Source organism: Eptesicus fuscus, chromosome 7, assembly GCF_027574615.1.
Source record: "Eptesicus fuscus isolate TK198812 chromosome 7, DD_ASM_mEF_20220401, whole genome shotgun sequence".
Classification (NCBI taxonomy): domain Eukaryota; kingdom Metazoa; phylum Chordata; class Mammalia; order Chiroptera; family Vespertilionidae; genus Eptesicus; species Eptesicus fuscus.
Genome location: NC_072479.1, coordinates 94,637,419 through 94,656,483, shown reverse-complemented (window position 1 = coordinate 94,656,483; position 19,065 = coordinate 94,637,419). Strand labels below are relative to the sequence as shown.

At 45.5% G+C, this 19,065-nt stretch overlaps 1 protein-coding gene across 1 annotated transcript in view; it reads right to left on the bottom strand.

Moving 5' to 3' along the window:
- The window catches only part of STAB2 (stabilin 2), a 119,203-nt gene that overhangs the window by 48,483 nt on the left and 51,655 nt on the right, over nucleotides 1-19,065 (bottom strand). The window contains exons 26-38 of the mRNA XM_008144744.3: nucleotides 17,191-17,286; nucleotides 16,524-16,616; nucleotides 14,527-14,574; nucleotides 12,782-12,918; nucleotides 12,249-12,363; nucleotides 8,901-8,978; nucleotides 8,370-8,468; nucleotides 8,174-8,281; nucleotides 7,038-7,169; nucleotides 4,230-4,358; nucleotides 2,951-3,007; nucleotides 1,330-1,425; nucleotides 554-749 (exon numbers count right to left, since the gene is read on the bottom strand). Of these exons, the coding sequence (XP_008142966.2) occupies nucleotides 554-749; nucleotides 1,330-1,425; nucleotides 2,951-3,007; nucleotides 4,230-4,358; nucleotides 7,038-7,169; nucleotides 8,174-8,281; nucleotides 8,370-8,468; nucleotides 8,901-8,978; nucleotides 12,249-12,363; nucleotides 12,782-12,918; nucleotides 14,527-14,574; nucleotides 16,524-16,616; nucleotides 17,191-17,286 (1,384 nt within the window). The remainder of the gene's footprint in view (nucleotides 1-553; nucleotides 750-1,329; nucleotides 1,426-2,950; nucleotides 3,008-4,229; nucleotides 4,359-7,037; nucleotides 7,170-8,173; nucleotides 8,282-8,369; nucleotides 8,469-8,900; nucleotides 8,979-12,248; nucleotides 12,364-12,781; nucleotides 12,919-14,526; nucleotides 14,575-16,523; nucleotides 16,617-17,190; nucleotides 17,287-19,065) is intronic.

Genomic DNA, 19,065 nt, shown 5'->3' with positions numbered 1-19,065 from the left:
TCAACCTCTTTGCCTTAATATCCCCATCTGTAAAATGGGCATGGCCATACATAAGTATATAAAGTTCCTGTGTGGATTAAATGAGATAATGTGCACAAATCTGCCTTTCAAACTATCAAGCACTGTCCAAAACTGAGAGTGTGATATGAAGACCATGAGGATGGGATGACAATGAACAGATGGGGGTGGGTGGGTTGGTAGGTCTAGGTCAGTGGTCGGCAAACTCATTAGTCAACAGAGCCAAATATCAACAGTACAACAATTGGAATTTCTTTTGAGAGCCGAAAACCGACTTCTGCGCATGGGCCACAAAGTTTCAATTGCACTGTACGTGCGTGCCCGCACGTGGTATTTTGTGCAAGAGTCACACTCAAGGGGCCAAAGAGCCGCATGTGGCTCGCAAGCCGCAGTTTGCCGACCACTGGCCTATGCAAACTACACAACACAAATGAGCTTATAATTCACATGATCTGAGCGGTAGGATCCGGCCTGCCTGGGAGACAGACGAGGTCCCCTCCTCTGGCATTTGGACCTGGAGGAGAGGGGTGCGCACCTTGGTCACAGTGGACGCCGTACTTGCCCTCCGTGCAGGTCTCGCAGGCGGTGCCGTTGAAGCCCTCTCCACACTCGCACACGCCCGTGCCGTTCATCCCGTCCAGGCAGATGCCGTTTCCAAAGCAGACGTTCTCGGCTTTCCCGGGGCAGGGCTGGCACTGGGGGCCGAAGAAGCCCGCACAGCATTCTCTCGTCTGAAATGAGAGGCCGAGGCTGGGCCTCCACTTCCATGTCCTGGTTTTGTCCAGCCACAGTGCAGAATTCCATGGTCGGGCTGGCTGAGTGCCCTGAGCTTGGACCCCACCGTGAGGGGTTGCAGGAACCCCTGAGAACTAGGGAGCTTAAGCAATTTCCAGGGGTGCCAGGAACAGACAGAGATCTCCGCCAAGGAGGTCAGAAAGAGGGAAAGGAAACAGGTGTAAGAGAGGAGGAAGGAGCCAAGTGAGAGAGAAGGAGGGCAGCAGGGACTAAGTAAAGAATAATGTTGCCTGGCCGGTGTGGCTCAGTGGTTGAGTGTCAACCTATGAACCAGGAGGTCATGGGTTGGGTTCGATTCCCGGTCGGGGCACTTGACCCCCCCCAGTGTGGGGAGTGCAGGATTCAGCTGATCAAAGATTCTCTCTCATCACTGATGGTTATATCTCTCTCTCCCTCCCCCTTCCTCTCTGAAATTAATAAAAATGTATTTAAAAAAATAAAGAAAAATATAACATACGATTAAATTTCTCAATGCTACCGCTATAGTTAGAAGAATGGTTAAACTGTGATACTCACAATGACAGTTTTCACACATTTTGGCTGGCACCCAATGAACACGGATCGCTTGCCCATGAAATAAATGGTATAGAGACATTTCCTCGTCTCGCTGCCCTATGAAATAGCAATGATTATATCAGGGTGTTAGCTGGGAAACTGTTTTCCAGCCTCCAAAAGAAGAAGGTGGGTGACATGTGGCTGTCTCTGGGACTGAAATGCTCTGGGAAGGGACAGGATGGTTGCTCAGAGCTGCTTCACAAGAAAGAAGGCACTCAAACAGCGTTGGCTGTCATAACACCAGGTGGCAAAACCCAAGGAGTTATGCTGTCAGGTAGTACTCTGTGAAAAGAACTTTTCCCGATAAGACTAACTCAAGCTAGCAAGAATCACAGAGTAAGCCAGACAAAAATGTACTACCAGCACTACACATCGGTGGATCTGAGCCTTGATTTCTATCTACTTATTGATTTCTATTCTTCCTTGGTCTGAGAATGGATTCAGGCTTCTTACTAAGACCTCTCATACACAAAGATTATATTAAGACTCAAGTGAGAGAATCAGCATCGTGTCCATTATAAATGATTACTAGAGGCCTGGTGCATGAAATTCGTGCATTGGGGGTGTCCCTCAGCCCAGCCTGCACCCTCTCCAATCTGGGATATCCCTCTCACAATCCAGGACTGCTGGCTCCCAACCACTTGCCTGCCTGCCTGCCTGTCTGCCTGATTGCCCCAACCGCTTTTGCCTGCCAGCCTGATCACCCCCTAACCACTCCCCTGCCAGCCATATTGATGCCTAACTGCTCCCCTGCCAGCCTGATTGCCCCTAATTTCCCTCCCCTGCCAGCCTGGTCACCCCTAACTGCCCTCCTCTGCTGTCCTGGTCACCTCTAACTGTCCTCCCCTACAGGCCTGGTCACCCTCAACTGCCCTCCCCTGCAGGCCTTGTCCCTCCCAACTGCCCTCCCCTACAGGCCTGGTCCCCCGCAACTTCCCTCCCCTGCAGGCCTGGGTCCCCCCAATTGGCCTCCTTTGCTGGCCCCGTCACCCCTAACTGTCCTCCCCTGCTGGCCATCTTGTGTGTTGGAATGATGGTCAATTTGCATATCACCTCTTTATTACATAGGATTACTGTGCCCTGGAAGGTGCATGGGTGTTTATTCTTTCTAATGGTTGGAGCATGATCAGAATCAGCTTTTACAATAAAGAGCTATGAGAAACACAGGTTGGTAGTTGATTCAAAGACAGGCCTACTTCCCCCAAGTTTGCCATCTGTTTCTTAGAGAAAATTAGTTGTTATCTCCAACTGTAAAGGGAACTCTGGCAGGGGGAGCTCATCTGGGCGGGATTTGGTTTTGCATATGGAAGCTGCCTTCTCAGATAAGATGTCTTGCTCCGGCCTCCTCTGGCTCCCGGAATAATAGAAAGTGAGAAATCTCTCTCTGCGTTGTGCGTTGGTTGAGATGAACCCCTGTCTCTATTTATTTATTAATTAAAATTTGGATTCAAGACTTTAGAAAGATGCATACAACAATGAAGGAATGAAGGGAGTGAAAAATGGAGGATGCTTGAGAGTCATTTTCTAATTTGGACCTTGCTGGGATCAGAAACTACTTTATGAAAGCAGAAAAAATACTCACTAGCGGTTTACTTCCAAGTGGGCAGATGGGTGGCTGGGGACAGTTCCCACACTTTCCCTTGACAGAACACAGAGGCAAAGAGAACATTTCATGGTTATTGCTTTTAGTGCAAAGCGAGGCTGCCAATATTTCCCAGACCTAAGAGCTGAGGGTTTTAGGATATAGAACTGAAAATCAGAAAGATATGAGGGAAGCTCCTCTGGTCAACCTCTTTAATATTCTTAGAGACAAGCACTTCAACTACTTCAGGTCTTGGGTATTTGATCACCTCTTTTCCCCACCATATTCTTCTGATGCTGATAACCCTTTAAGGTGTGGAGGTCTGATCTCATTAGAATCTGAATTTCTTTAACAACAACCCTCACTTATTGGTAACCCATTGTTGAGTGAATTGGGCCAGATTTGGTGACCAGTCTTGGGAGCCCACAGTCCAGGTGAGGGATCAGGGTGGAGGTAATATACACATGATTACAAAACAAAGGGCACAACTTAAGAATGACAGACTCTTAAGTGTGACATGTTCCTAAAACAAGAGGAGGTCAATGTGCCCAGCTCTCGCTCAGCCCCCACCGGAGAGTACAGTGTGCAGTCCGGGCTCTGGGGCCACACTGCCCGGATTTGAACACCTTCTCTGCCATCTGTTAGCTCTGTGAACCTGGTGCGTGACTCAGCTTCTCCATGGCTCATTTTCCCCATCAATAAAATGGGGACAGTAATAGCACCTACTCTGTAGGGTGCTGTGAGAATTCTGTGAGTTAATATAAGTAAAATGTTTTAGAGCAGGGCCTGGCACATAAGTGCCTAATAAATGTCAGCAGCTATTACTATTACTGAAAGATGCTACGCCATCCAATGGACTGGAGTGAAAAGTCTCCAATACTGAAATAATCCACTTCCATATTTTCTCTCCTGGTAGACCAGGCGTGGCCAGTACCTGCCAAGTACCACAGTCCCCTCCCTGTGCCTATGGCAGGCATGACACATTTTCCCTTTGAGGAAGACCATGGCTTCAAAATCCTGCTCAACACAAACCTCCAGGTAGCCTCTCCCAGGCATCCAAGGTACAACTCACTGCACTAGATTGTGAGCCCATCGAGGGCAGAGGTCATGTCTTACTTATCTTCATAGAACTGAAGCTGGGTACGTTCCTATGTACATCAGAGATGCTCACTCAGTGTGTTTTGAACTGAATTGAGATATCCTAATAGATGAATCTTATGCTTAAAAAAAAACCCTACAACACTCTTCAGCTGCATCGTTAGCCTTGCATATAACTTACTCGTACAATAGTCGTGTCGTTATTATCACATCGATTCTTCTGAATTTCCAGAACTTTCCCCAAGCCATGGATCACTCCCTTGTCAGTGGCTACATTGGTGTAGTTTATCGGAGCATCATTTACGTAGAGCTGTGAACAAGAGGGTCAAATGTAAATTTCTTATTGTAGTGACTTTAAGGGGAGTAAGAGAGATGGGGATTGGAGGATATCAATATGACATCAGCCTAAAAGGTATTCCAATGTTCACCCCAAAGGCAGCACACTGGAGAGGGAGAGCTCTGGCCTAGGAGTCTGAGAACAGTGCTGCATCTGGTCACCGAGCTGTGTGACCTTGGGCCACTTGCTTTTCCTCTCTGAATCCCATTGTTCTCTTTTGTAAGAAGCATCATTTCCCAGTGTGTGGAGACAGCTCAGAGGTCAGCATTACCCAGTGTTTCCCTTGGCGTTTCTTTGGAGTTTATGGAATGTTTGCATCCATCTTTGCCTAGTGTGTTCATAAGCATCCAAACATGGGTACTAAGTCAGTACCTATATGTTGCCAACACAAATTCAACTTGAACTTGAAATTTGTTTTCTTCTGATTTTTTTTAAAGGAGAGGGTCCCTTAATGACTGATTAACAAAAATAAGTAAATCTATTAATTCATTCATTAAAATAAGTAATATAATTGGAAACAAACGGTTCTTTGAAAAATTGGGGTGGTGTGTGTATGTGTCTCTCTCTCTCTTTGTGTAGATGTGGTAGATCTGAGGTTGGGAAAAGGGGGAATTCTTTATTGTACTAAGCAAATGTCAACTTCATATCTAATAAGATCTTACAAATGCTTAATAACATTGCCTGAACTCTCATAGTAGCGATATTAAAATGACTCTACTAAGTGCTTACATTTGAACTTCCACTGACTCATAATTTTTATTGTGAATTTTGTGTTGTATTAAAATTTTGAGTTGGACACAACTTTACTCATGTAGAGAACATTTTTCTGCATCTACATTGTCCTAAGAGAAAGTGAGTTATTGATAAAAGTAAAACTTCGATTGTAAGATAGAACCAATTGTTTATTGTGAGATAAAACCTCTGTTTTTAAGATCTGAATAAGTGGGAAATAAACATGACAAAATTGAAATTGATTCAATTAACTGTGTTAGAAGTCATTCTACACGATGAAGTAAAAGATGACATACATAAAAATGTAGGTTCTTTAATTATAAAAATTGCTTTTCCTGAAAAAATAAGAAAATGTATTTAAAAGGATTTCCTCAAAGTTATTACACAATAGGTGAGATGTTTGTAGGAGTCAGAGAAAAATATTTGAAGTTCGATTATTCCCTAAGTAATGAAGAGTCAGAAAAATTCTCTTCTACCCAAGCAGATTAAAAAATATGTACACAAAATTCACTTGTGATTCAACGCTGATACCATTGAGAAGATTGTTTGTAAGACTGTCCTTTTTAAAGAGAACCAAATAATACTATTGATTGACCCCTTTCACCTCTGACCCCTCCAGGTCTTCACCACACTGTTGTCTATGTCCATGGGCTATGCATATTATTCACTTTTTAATGTCAAATCAACAGTATTATAGCATCAGGAGTTCTGCCATTTTGATATTTTAAAATAGCTTGGCATCTTGGAATTCTAGAAATGTGTGTTGTAGACACAATTTGACACCATAGTAAGGTTTCCCACTACTTTTTCCAATTACACAGGCCCTGGAATACCTCTGTGGAGCTTGGCCAATGATTAACCTTTATTTTAATTTAGTGCTTAATAAAAATAATGAAATAAGTTGTCTTAACAATTTTGTTTTTATTATTTTTTTCCTCATGAGAATCTATACTTGAGTAATGTTGTGAGTTTCTTGTTGAATTTTCTTACTTTGATACTTGATTGATCTTACTTGATGTTTGACATATGTGAATGAGATTTTATATTTGAAATATATTAACCTTTTGCATTTGGATGTCGAGTGTGACTCGACACGGTTAGCATTAAATCCCGAGTAGAATAAAGGAATCAAGAAAAAAGCAAGCGAGTGCAAAGGGTTAAATATTTAGTCTCACTAATTCTTTTTTAAAATGAATGCTAAACACTTAAATATTTAGGAGTTGTGTGAGATAAATACTGAAATACCGGTGTGGAGGTCAATTAGTCCTAGGACCACAGTCTCTATAGTCAAGCAATGATAATGTTAACTCATCTGGCTCCTGGATCCTGCTTATGTCATTAGGCTCCTTATGGCCAGGAGCCTGTGCCATCTCCTGGGAGTTAGATTTTTCTGGCAGGTTCCCTTCTACCTGGGAGATTGCTTGGGGACTGCCTGCTGGGTTTGATAGGGCACCTGTGACTGTTGGGATTCCAGGACCGCGATTAGTCGGCCACACTGGTTAACTGAAGGCTGGGGACAGGGACAGTGAGTGGGAGCTTGACAGTCTGGCATAGTCATTCCTATATGGGGAAACACAGACCGCTGTCTTTTGTTGATAAGGTTTAGGAAGCGCTGTGAGTACCCTAGCCAGTGTAGCTGAGTGGATAGAGCGCTGGCCTGAGGACTGGCCCAGGTTCTATTCCGGTCTAGGGTACCTGCCTGGCTTGCAGGCTCGATCCCCAGTGGGGGGTGTGCAGGAGGAAGCCAATCAATGATTATCTCTCATCACTGATGTTTTTTTCTCTCTCTCCCTCTCTGATCCTCTCTGAAATCAGTTTAAAAAAAAAAAAAAGGAAGCACTGGTGAGTCCAGTGTGGAAGTGATGACGGGTGACCGGAGCTAAGACACCCACTGCCTGGTTTGGAGGGAAAGGCCCTCACCTGGTCGTTGCGGAGAAAGAAGCCGAGGAGGTAGGAGGAGCCCAGCATGGACTCTCGGTGCATGCCGTTGTGCAGGTCATTCTTCAGCAGTTTCTCCTCCAAGACCACGTGGTATCTGAGTATGTCTTCCTCCTGGTCAACACACAGAATTGAAATAGGCCAGCCAGGGCCCAGTCACTTACCACATCGTCTACTCCGATGTGTCGGGCACTGTGGGCATTGCAGGGGCAACAGCTTGTTGAACCGGAGGTTTTGACCGGGCACAATAGACATTAAATATTAAATCGGAGACAGATCGCCTTGAAGAAAGTGCAAGTTTTCCACCTGCGATGCTCAACAACTCATCAGGTGATTCTAAAACCCAGAATGAGGGTATGGAAGGTTGGGAGAGGATTTTAAAGATGATTTTTTTTAAAGAACTGCTGGGAAGAGAGGGTCTCCACCTCCCAGCCTACCTTTCACGTCCAGGGTCACGAGAAGTCTGATGGGATGTTTTAAAGAGCTTTATCTGCCCAGCTGGCATGGCTCAGTGGTTGAGTATTGACCTCTGAATCGGGAGGTCATGGTTCGATTTCCAGTCAGGCCACATGCCCCGGTTGTGGGTTTGATCCCCAGTGTGGGGTGTGCAGGAGGCAGCTGATCAATGATTCTCTCTCATCACTGATATTTCTATCTCTCTCTCCCTCTCCCTTTCTCTCTGAAATCAATACAAATATATTTAAAAAAATTAAAGAGCTTGATCTGTGTCCCCTGCAGAGAGAGTGGCCTGTCACTGGGGTCTCACTCAGGCCTGAGCAATCTCCTGCCAGGCACTGCTGGCAGCTGGCCCATCCTGTGGAGTGAGGAGGTGTCCCTGCACTGGGCTCCCTGCACTCCTGGTACTGGCTTGGGACACGTGAACACTTGTGTCCTGTGGACACACATCCAGGTCCTGGGGCCCAAATGTGTGCTTCCAGGGCTGGAAACTAAGTACAGCAAGTGGGCAGCTCCGCATGCATATGGGGGAGGAGTGTGTATCAGAGCGTCTCCTCAGGACTTTACATTAAGTATCTGGCTATGGAAAGGGAGTTTTGTCAAATGTCAAGCGTCTGAATTTCCAGAAGTTGATTTCCCTGCTTCTCGTGCCCGATACCTACTAGAGTGGTGACCTTCTTTTCCCGGATGTAATTCTCAATGGCGTCGTTGTTTGGAGCAAACACTGTGTAAGCATCGGCAGCCTCGATTGCGTTCACCAGGTTATATTGCTGTGATGGAAAGAGACAAGCGTGCATGAGGGATTTCTGTTCCCCGGTCACCTGAGCAAGGGAGTCATGCTGAGAATGTGGTACTTGCAATGAGGTAGCCCCGGAAGATGGAGTAGTCAGGCATCTGGTCCAGCCGGGTGAGCAGATTTGGTAAGGAGCCAGTTAGACCTCTTTGGGGAATCAGAACCTGAGAAAGGAAGCCCCCAAATTCTGTTAGCAGGTGCTGGCAGGACTTGCTGCTTTGTGACACATGTGCTCATGGCACATACACTTGCAATTGTCAGGGCTACTGCCAGTCCTGAGAGTGCCTCTGCAGATTTAAAAAAAGGCCAACGTTCTGTGGGCCTTGTGAGATGTTCCCATAAGTAAGAAATATGCTCTATGTGGTCACATTGTATAGGGCCCATTGTAGAACAGGGGCTGAGTAAACAGTAACTGAGTCTGATTGAATGAGTAGAGCCTCTAAGTGGTTTTAAAATAAAAGTAATGAGGCACAATACAGGTTACTTTTATGTTAAGGTTAAGTATTTACCCCCGCGCTCCCCCCAAAAGGAGAGATACTGTCCAGGAGGGTAAATGAAAGAAGAGAAGCTGCCTGGGCGGGAGGATGGACTTGTACCTTGTTGATGATGTGTATCACTCCGTTTGTGGCTGCGTTGTCACCATCAACGATGGACGCTCCTTCAATTGTGATGTTCTGTAAATGCAAACCACACTGGGAAGGTGAGTCTCCTTTGCGTACACCTAGGGATCAGTGTTATTTCTGCTCTTTTCCACTTTCTGAGAAGCAGTGACCTTCAACCTTTTGGGCCATGACTCACAGTTAGAAATATCATTAAACTGTGCTCCATTAGACATCACACACACACACACACACACACACACACACACACACACACAATCAAAATGAAATAGTACTTTCCTCTACTATGTGGGAGGCAGCTCATCATTGATTTTTACTCTATTCCATTCTCTTTCATTAAAAAAGTGCTGGCAGCCCGGTTGGTGTGGCTCAGGGTTGAGTATCAACCTATGAAATAGGAGATCAGGGTACGATTCCCAGTCAGGGCACATGCCTGGGTTGTGGGCTCCATCCCCAGTGTGGGGCATGCAGGAGGCAGCTGATTCATGATTCTCTCTCATCATTGATGATTCTATCTCTTTCTCCCTCTTCCTCCTTCTCAGAAATCAAGAAAAAAATATTTTTTTAAAGTGCTGGCTGAGGTCACTAAAGTGACCCTGCTGTTTGAAAAATACTGTAGACAATGTTGTGGGTTGGATTGTCTTCCCTCCCTCCCCCAAAATTCATAAGTTGGAGTCCTAACCCCCAGTACGTCAGCATATGACCTTATTTGGAGCTAAGATCTTTGCAGAGGTAATTGGGTTAAAAGGGCATTAGAATGGGCCCTAATCTAACATGGCTGGTGTCCTTATAAAAAGAGGGGATTTGGATGTAGCTCTGCAGGGGGATGCCCTGTGAGCACGAGGACAGTCATCTACAGGACAGCCTGGAGCAGCTCCTTCCCCAGCTCTCAGAAGGAGTCAGTTCTCCCCTCCCTTTGACCTTGCACTTCCAGCCTCCAGAAATGTGAGACAAACATGTCTGTTGCTTGAGCCACCCAGTCTGTTGTAGCAGCTCTTGCAAACGCATACAGACAGCAACTGCCTTTCCTGGTCAGCATCCAGCTATTTTTCAAGAAGAATAATTACAAGGGGAATGGAGCCAAGTAAAAACCAACCTAGCCACCCACCTGGCCACCAACCAACCATGACAACGGGGTTCCACCCTCTCTGGTTTCTCTCGTGTCCTCTCCTCATCTCCACCATTACCCTTCCTGTGGAATTCCCCCTGGGCACTTTGGGTACAGAGGGGACCGGTGTCACCCTGAGCAGCTCCAAAGTCACATTCGCAGAGGCCCCGAAGAAAACATTCCTGGCCACCTCACATATCTCTTTTGGTTAAAGGGAAACATTTACTTCAGACAAAGGAATAAACTCATTAAAAATGTGTCTTTGATGGTTAGATCCTCTCGATCAGAGGTCTTGGTTGATTTATCTTTGAATCTATAGAGCCTGGGATAAGCATGACCAGGCTGGGTGTCCCCTTAATGCTTGCCAAGAGAATCAGTGATTTAAAACACTGATAGAAAAGAACCCCCAAATCTGATATTGCATGTAATACACTAGAATTATAATTATACTAGAGGCCTGGGGCACGAAATTCGTGCATGGGTGGGGTCCCTAGGCCTGGCTGGCAGTCAGGGCCTATTGGGGCTGTCTTGTCTGGTTCCAATTGGGGCCAGTTTGGCTGGGGCCTGGAGGCCTGCTGGCTGCTGGACAGGGGCAGGGACCATGGGAGGTTGGCTGGCCATGGGAGGTGGCTGTGGGAGCGCACTGACCACCAGAGGCAGCTCCTGTATTGAGCATCTGCCCCCTGGTGGTCAGTGTGCATTATAGCAACTGGTCAACTGGTCATTCTGGGCGTTACGGTTGTTTGGTCATAACGGTTGCTTAGACATATATATATATCTAATCTAATAATAGACAAATATGCAAATTGACCGCACCTTCGCTACACCTAAGCCACGCCCACCAGCCAAGCCACGCCCACCAACCAATCAGGACGAGTAGGCAAATTACCCCAACAAAGATGGCGGCTAATTTGCATATCAAGACAGTGTCGAAAGAAGCCAAGAGCTGCAAAGGGGAGTAAAGCTTCGAAGAAGCAAGCAAGCCAGGGGGGCGGGGGGAGGAGAAGGGAGGAGCGAAGTCAGGGCCGTGGGCGAAGGGAAACGAAGGTGGGCTGGAGGAGAAGGCGAGGCAGGCGGCAAGGGCGGAGCGGAGGCGGGGTCGGGGGCAAAGGGAAATGCGGGCGGGCTGGAGGAGAAGGCAGGCCGGGGGAGGAACGGAGGCGGGGTAGAGTGCAGCAAGAAATCCTATTGCAGGATTTTTCCTGCAACGGGAAAGCTAGTATATATATATATATATATATATATATATATATATATATATATACACACACATACCCATGGGATCATATGTAATTCTTTACTGCTGCCTAAAAGGAATTATCTGATGAAGCACATACATCTAAGTAATACTAGTCATAGAGGTTTTCATAGAGCTCATACTGATGAATAGAAAGGTAGAGATGCCTTAGAGCAGTTCTCACTCTCCGGTAGAACCTTCATTCTCATCTTGTGGGATTCATAGAAAGAGTTTTAAGGCTCTGCCACATGCAGTAGGGCATCCAGACATCCTCAGGGAAGACTAAATCCAAGTCCTTGACATATTGTAGCCAGAAGGTGAGCATTGATAGGGCTTGGTTCTTCCTTGGGCACTGCCCTAACTCCAGCACTTTAACCAGTTCCTGGAGAATAGCAGGTGCTCAATAAATATTTGTTGCCTGACTGACCCTCACTCAATATAAAATTTTAGTAACCTGTATTGACTCAATCAGCAGGTTACAGTAACCAGCTCTTGGTTAACCTACATATAACTCAAAGTGGCGAAACCGTACAACCTTCACCCAGAAGAATAGACAGATCTGACTCTCTGGATGAGTCTTTTCATAGAGTTCACACTGGTGAGCAGAAAGGTAGAGGTGCTTTTGAGCAGTCATTCTGAAACATTTTGACTGTGGCCCATGGTCCATGGATGTAGCAGCTCTCACTCTCCTCTAGAATCTTCATTCTCATCTGTGGTCTGTCAGATGTGGCTAACCAGTGGGCAGAGGGCCACATTTTATAGGATCACCACCATAGAGTAACTGTGTGTATGTGTGTGTGTGTATAAATATATGTTGATAATTATTGAAGTTGTGATGCCAACATGGATGTCAGGAGTTCTATTCTTGCTCTACTTTTGCTCATGTTTGGAAATTTCCACAACACAAAAAAATTAAAAGTACAATATGAATGTAATGGACATGTTTCCACTACCCAGACAAATGACAGTACTCTCTTACCCCATCTGCCTTTGCCAGGTGAAGGAAGTTGCCCTGCAAAGACGTGGCCAGCATATCAGAAGATGACAGAGCCTGCAGATCTGCCACCCCGTACGTGCCTAGGAGTGTATGGTATCTGAAACAACAGTCCACAGAGCCATAATGAATACCAGTGCACCCGGCAATTTCACTAGGTAATTAAAAAATGGTTCTGGATCCAGACTGCCAGATTCAAATCTACCCCTGCAATGATCAGCCATAGCACCCTTCGGTTAGTTACTGAATCACCCTGTGCCTCAGTTTCCACATCTGTAAAAGGGGAATAACTATAATTCCTATCTCATTGGGTTGTTGGGAAGATGAACTGGGTTACATATAAGCAGTTAGCCCAGAGTGGGCTGTCAATAATGCTAACTATTCCCACCCTGGGGGGAGGGGAGTTCTAGAACATGTTTAGTGCCATGAATCTGAAGGACCATGTGGCTTCCCTCCATTGCACTTATTCACACTGATGCCAGTAAGATATCATGAAGAATAAAATGCATAATACCTACTTTATCAGGGCTGGAATATTGCTCTTGGACAACCAAAAGGCTTTCTCCTCTTGGTCCATGTCCTCAATAGCTTGTTGGGAAGGCACGAGGACAGTGAGGTTGGAGGCGGCTGACAGCATGGGATGCAGAGAGGCGTTCTGAATTACAGAAGGAAAACAAAGGGCCTGGCTCATATTAGCAGACAGACCAGGGCTGATTTAATGCTTGGCGGAGATGACCAGTTCCCTTGGATGTAATTCCAGGGACACTGGGGTGGTCCTAGGGACCGCTTTCCCAAATCCTTCCTTTTATTTAATTGTGTGAGCCCAGTCAAAAGGCAAGTTTTCCGATCCAGTCACACTTGGAGTCGTTACCAGTCATTTACCCATTCACTTAAATGAAGAGTCAGAAAATAGTCTTGGCAGGATTATGCATGTGTGTGCATGTGTGTACACGTGTGTGCATGTGTATGTGCAGAGAACCTTGAGAATCCTTGGAACCTTTGGAATAGGGTGGTGGGAAGATTACAGGAACAGTTTCAGCCTGAGAGAGAGAGAGAGAGACCAGAGGCCTGAAATTAAACTTGACCTACTTTTCATTCTTCCCCAGAGCTAGTGGATAAAAGCAGTGGTGGGCTTATGTTTAACAATCAGCTCTCCAGGATAAACAAGCAAACAAACTGCCCTGGTTCTTAGTGTTCGCTGATTTCTGTGGGGTAAATATTCCCACCGTGGCTGAATTCAAGCTACCAACAGGACAGTGGAGCTGGGAAGGGTGTGCTCTCGTGAGCTGGGATGAGCTGGGTCCAGAGCACCCCTGGGCAAGCTTCTGCATATGGGGCTGGTCTATGTGGAAATCAACATGGACCACAGGACTCTCAGTCGTGATTCTCCAGGTGAAGGGCCAGAGGGCCCCAGGAAGAAGCAATGGGCAGCTGTCCTGCAGTGGGTGCTGACCACGCACTACCTGTCATTGCACGTGTCTGTTCCAAGGGGAGAAACCACTTGTGTGCTGGCTGGCTGGGCCGGTCACCCTGGACCCCTCAGGCACAGATGGCAGAGATTCTTGGTAATAGAACTTTCCAGGGGGAGGGAATGCTCCCGCAGGCATGCTGGGCTGAGAGCTAAGCACACAGGAAGTTTTCCAGATTGCAACTATACATCCCAACTCTGGCCCAGACTGGTAGCTCAGTCGGTTAGAGCATTGTCCCAATATGCCAAGGTTGTGGGTTTGATCCCCAGTCAGGGCACATAGAAGAAACAACCAATGAGTACGTAAGTAAGTAAGTGGAACAACAAACAGAAGTGTCTTTGTCTCTGTCTGTCTGTCTTTCTCTCTCTCTCTCAAATCAATAAAATAAAAAATTCAAGTCCCAACTCTAATTTGGTGAGTTACAGTGATGAATTACACTGACTTTTTAAAAAAAAGACCTCTGGGATGAGTGAAGCTACACGTATATATTTGAATTGGTTGAAAAGTTGACCACCCAAGCTGATCCTAGACCAGAAGTTCTTAGCCCTGGTTTCATGTTAGAATCACCTGGGAAGCTTTCAGAATACACCTATGTCAGGGCATACCTCTGACCAATCAAATCAGAGTATCTGGGATTGGGGGGGAGGGGATGGCTATTTACAAAAGGGCAGCCAGGGTTAGGAACCTCTGCTCTAGACAATGGCCCGCCCTCCTCCTACTAGCTGCATTTTCAGTGTTCCATTGTATGCATCCCACATATCTAAAATTATACACGTTCCAACAAAGGTACTCACATTTATCCACTGGTTAAATTTAGCTGCCGCGGAGAGAAATGACAATTCCTTATTCATTTCGTGCGAGGGAGGGAGGGAGAGATGAGGGAGAACACGAGAGAAGGAACAATGAGAAGCACAATCACAGCACATTTCTGGGAAGCCAGCACCAAGCCTTCCCGGGCTGGGCTCCCTTTCCCTGCCAGCCTCCTTGACCCGACAGAAAGGGGCCCCAGCTAGTTGAATCTCCGTGTTGGCAGAGCTGCTCATTTCTTTCAGGCTCAGTGGTTCTGTCGTCCTCTCTATCTGAGGCAGAGAAGTAATTCTAGAAACTCCAAATGGAACAACAGCCTGAAGGTCTAGAGCAGTGGTTCTCAACCTTCCTAATGCCGCGACCCTTTAATACAGTTCCTCATGTTGTGGTGACCCCCTACCATAAAATTATTTTCGTTGCTACTTCATAACTGTAATTTTGCTACTGTTATGAATCGTTATGTAAATATCTGATAAGACCATCGGATTTCTGTGTTTTCCGATGGTCTTAGGCTCTACAGCAGCAGTTCTTAACCTGTGGGTCACGACCCACAGGTTGAGAACCGCTAGCAGGGTCGCCTAGGACCATTGGAAAACACAGATATTTACATTACGATTCATAACAGTAGCAAAATTACAGTTATGAAGTAGCAACGAAAATAATTTTATGGTTGGGGGTCACCACAACATGAGGAACTGTATTAAAGGGTTGCTGCATTAGGAGGTTGAGAACCACTGGTCTAGAAGAAAATGGCCACCCAACCCTAAGGAAGGTCACAGAGCTCAGTAAAGACCCCCCCTTTCAGAGACAATGTTGAGTAGTGGCTTAGAACATGGAGCCAAAGTTCCTTAGGCAGGTGACTTCATTTTTCTGGGCCTCAATGTTCTCATCTGTAAAATGGGGATAAGGAAAGCCCCAACTCATAGGGCCGATGTGTGAATTGGAGGAGTTAATGTTTTCAATAGAGGCTTAGAATAGAGGCTGGCACGCAGGACATGCTTCTTTGTAATGTATCCCAGGGTATTTATTAATGAACATATATATTGAACCACCATGACTGGTACCAGGATGGAATGCACAGAGGGTATGGGATACGGAAGGGAAGAGACGGCTTCTGCATTTGTCCTGGGGAAGTGAAGACTTGGAAAGATATCAACAGGGCCAGCAGGTCAGTACACTGGATGGTGATAGAGTAAAGAAAGCTCTGGACTTGGAGTTAAAAAAGACCGGGTTCTTTCCCTGAGCCGGCCATTTCCTAGCTGTGTGATCTTGGGCAAGCGCTGCACTGCTCTGAAAACTCACGTCTAATCTGAACAACGACTGTGGTGATGGCTTGCACCTGGGATCATAAATATTCTATGCACTAATGTATGGGAGAGCATTTTAAAATATCAAATGCCATGCAAACGGCAATTCCTCACTTAGCAGTTGAGGGGCCTGCGGCAAGTTTTCTTAGCCTCTCAGTTTCCTCCTCTATAAAATGGGCATAAGAATGGCAGCAACCTCAGAGGCTGTTGTGAGTTTTAAATGGGGTGCCTGCATGTTAAGACGCCTGGTATACAGAAGGCGTTCACACACATGCGCAGGCGCGTGCACCCCCCCTCCGCCGCCAGATGTGGTCAGTGCAGAGTGCTCTGGGTACCAACAGGGGGCATTCAAACCAGACAGGAGTGCACTGAGACCTCAGCAGAGGCCGGTGAGTTGTCCATTTGGGACGTTTGCAGATGGCAAGAGGTAGAATAACCAGAAAGAGAAGCCAGGACCGCTTGGTACACAGCAGGGGTCAAATAAAAGCTAGCAACCTTCAGCCTGCAGGAAACGTGTGACCCGTGAGGCACCCATACCATCTGGGAGGAGCAGCCTGCTCCCTCTAAAACCTCCTGGGATTTCCTATAAAATCACTCGGTTTGCATCCCAGCTAAGAGCACTTACAAAGCGCTGTGTCTTGGTCATGCTCTACCAGGGTTCATCTCAGCGGACTTACCACGGCCGCGCTCCCATAGCACAGAAAGCCGTCGCCTTCATAGCCCTCTCCACAAACACAGCTCCAGACGCCGGAAGTGAGCTGACAGGCTGCCTGATGGAACGGAGATGGGAAACAAGGGTTTGGTTCCCTAGCTGAAGAGTTAGAAATGAGCTACATCTCTGAGACATGGGCTTCATCTAAGGCAGAACTGCAAATTTGGGGTAGAAGGACGGTGGGAGTAACCTGCAGACCCTCCCATGTTGCAATGAAAGGCCCCGGTCTGCATGTCCGGTGCAGCTCTTACTTAGTCTCTCTTGACATCTCTGCCGGATTTAGCAAGTACAAGCAAGGACACACAGCTCATTGGAATTTCAGATACACAAATGTGTTTTAGTCTAAGTATGGCCCATGCTGCATTTGAGGGCAAACTTGTGCTGGAAAAGGATTCATTGTGTATCTGAAACGCAGAGTCCTGTCTTGTATCTGGCAATCAGATGTTGGTTCTTCCAAGCTTTGGAATAATGGAGTGTAAGTTATAGTAACGACTCCCATTCTGCTTAGGGACACCCTTTGGGAGTAAGAGAGATTTTGCTCATTTCTTGGCTCAGGTAAGAAATAACCTAACTTTCTCAAAAAAAGTATTTTATTTTTTTTGTGTAAGGATAAAAGAAATCCAGAAACTCACCAGGGGATGACATTTCCCAGTTTGTTCCAAGCAGGAGGTTATTGGTTCACATTCAAAGCCATTGCCTCGAAATCCAGTCTTGCACTCACACTCACTCTGCAATTCCAAGAACAGAGGCACAGGGGGTTATGGGAAGCAGCTGCCTTCCCTGTCATGGATGGACCTTGAGTGCTAAGTAAAATAAGTTAGAGAAAGAAAGACAAATATTGTATGATCTTACTTATATGTGAAATCTAAAAAACAAACAGGCCAGCTGCGGTGGCTCAGTGGTTGAGTGTTGACCTATGAACCAGGAGGTCACAGTTCAATTCTGGTCAGGGTACATGCCTGGGTTTCGGAATCGTTCCCTGATCTTGCAGGAAGCAGCCAATCAATGATTCTCGCTCATCATTGATGTTTCTATCTCTCTCTCCGTCTCCCTTCTCCTCTGAAATCAATAAAAAAAAAACACACCCCATAAACAAACAAACAAAGCCCCACCCTAAACCAAGCTCATAGAAACAGTGAACAGATGGGTGATTTCCAGAGGTACTTCTATGTCTAGAGCAAGCATGTCAAACTCAAAGGCTAACAACGGGCCAAATAAACAAGGTTTAAGTTTATGTGGGCCACAAAAAACAAAAGCTTCAATTTTCATAGAAACGTAGGTTTATTTCCATAGAGACATGCTGAATACAAAGGGCTGAAATAAATGAGTCATTGTTAACATAAAATAATGGAACACTTTAATAAAAATTAATATTTTTTCTTGAACATTAACTTACCAAACACTGAATAACTGCACAAATTAACCTTTTGCACTCGGATGTCGAGTGTGACTCGACACGGTTAGCATCGGTAGCAGCTCGTATGTTGAGCCACACTCGACACGTAGTTTCACCGCGGGGGGAAGGGAGATTTTTGTCTATTTTTCCAGTATCTTTTCTTGTTTTCATTAGCATGAAAGGACAAGTAAAATGTCAATGCCGTCTCAACTGATGCCAAAAAAGAAAAAATGAAAAACCGATAACGCATGTGAAATTTATTAGGAAACTAGTACATGATCTTGTTGGAGAATTCAGAGATGGTACACTAACTTCCAGGGGTAGATTATTATCCACTAACTTAGAGCAACGTTTAGATGGAAAGCTCCATATAATCACACCTCACCCTAACAAAAACACAAAGATTGTGTTGTTTGTTCTAACAGAAAAATCAAAGGAGGAAGAGAGACGATTTATATTTGCGAAACATGTGAATGTAAACCAGGTCTTCATGTGGGTGAATGTTTCAAAAAATGTCACACCATGAAAAATTATAGAGATTAAAATTACTCTTTGAATGTATCAATAATTTGAAATATAAAAAAATCCAAATAAATAAGTTTGTATGAAAATAAACTCCAGTTTTTTATTCTACTGCCGCGGTTTGTAAAATCTGGGGTATTTAAAAAATTAAATCCCGAGTAGAATAAAGGAATCGAGAAAAAAGCAAGCGAGTGCAAAGGGTTAATAAGCATAGCGCAAATAAACCTATTTTTCTTGTTCTCCGAAAGTGAAATATTTCCTGTTGCGCACACCAAACAAGTCAGGACAAGACGAATGACGTGGCAATCGGCTGCTAAAATATTCGCTGCTAATATTAGTGGAGAGAAATGGTGCGCCTGCGCATAAGGCGCGTAAGGGAAGTGAATACAACGCGATTACAGTAATTAGTCATTAGCAAACGTTGTAGTTCGTTATTAATAATTCCAATAGGATAGTGTAAAAATTAAGTTATGAAATTTTCATTAAAATGTTTCTTACGTACCGTTATGTTGGCTGGGCTGCAAAAATATTCATCGTGGGCTGCATGTGGCCCGCGGGCCGTGAGTTTGACATGCTTGGTCTGAGGGAA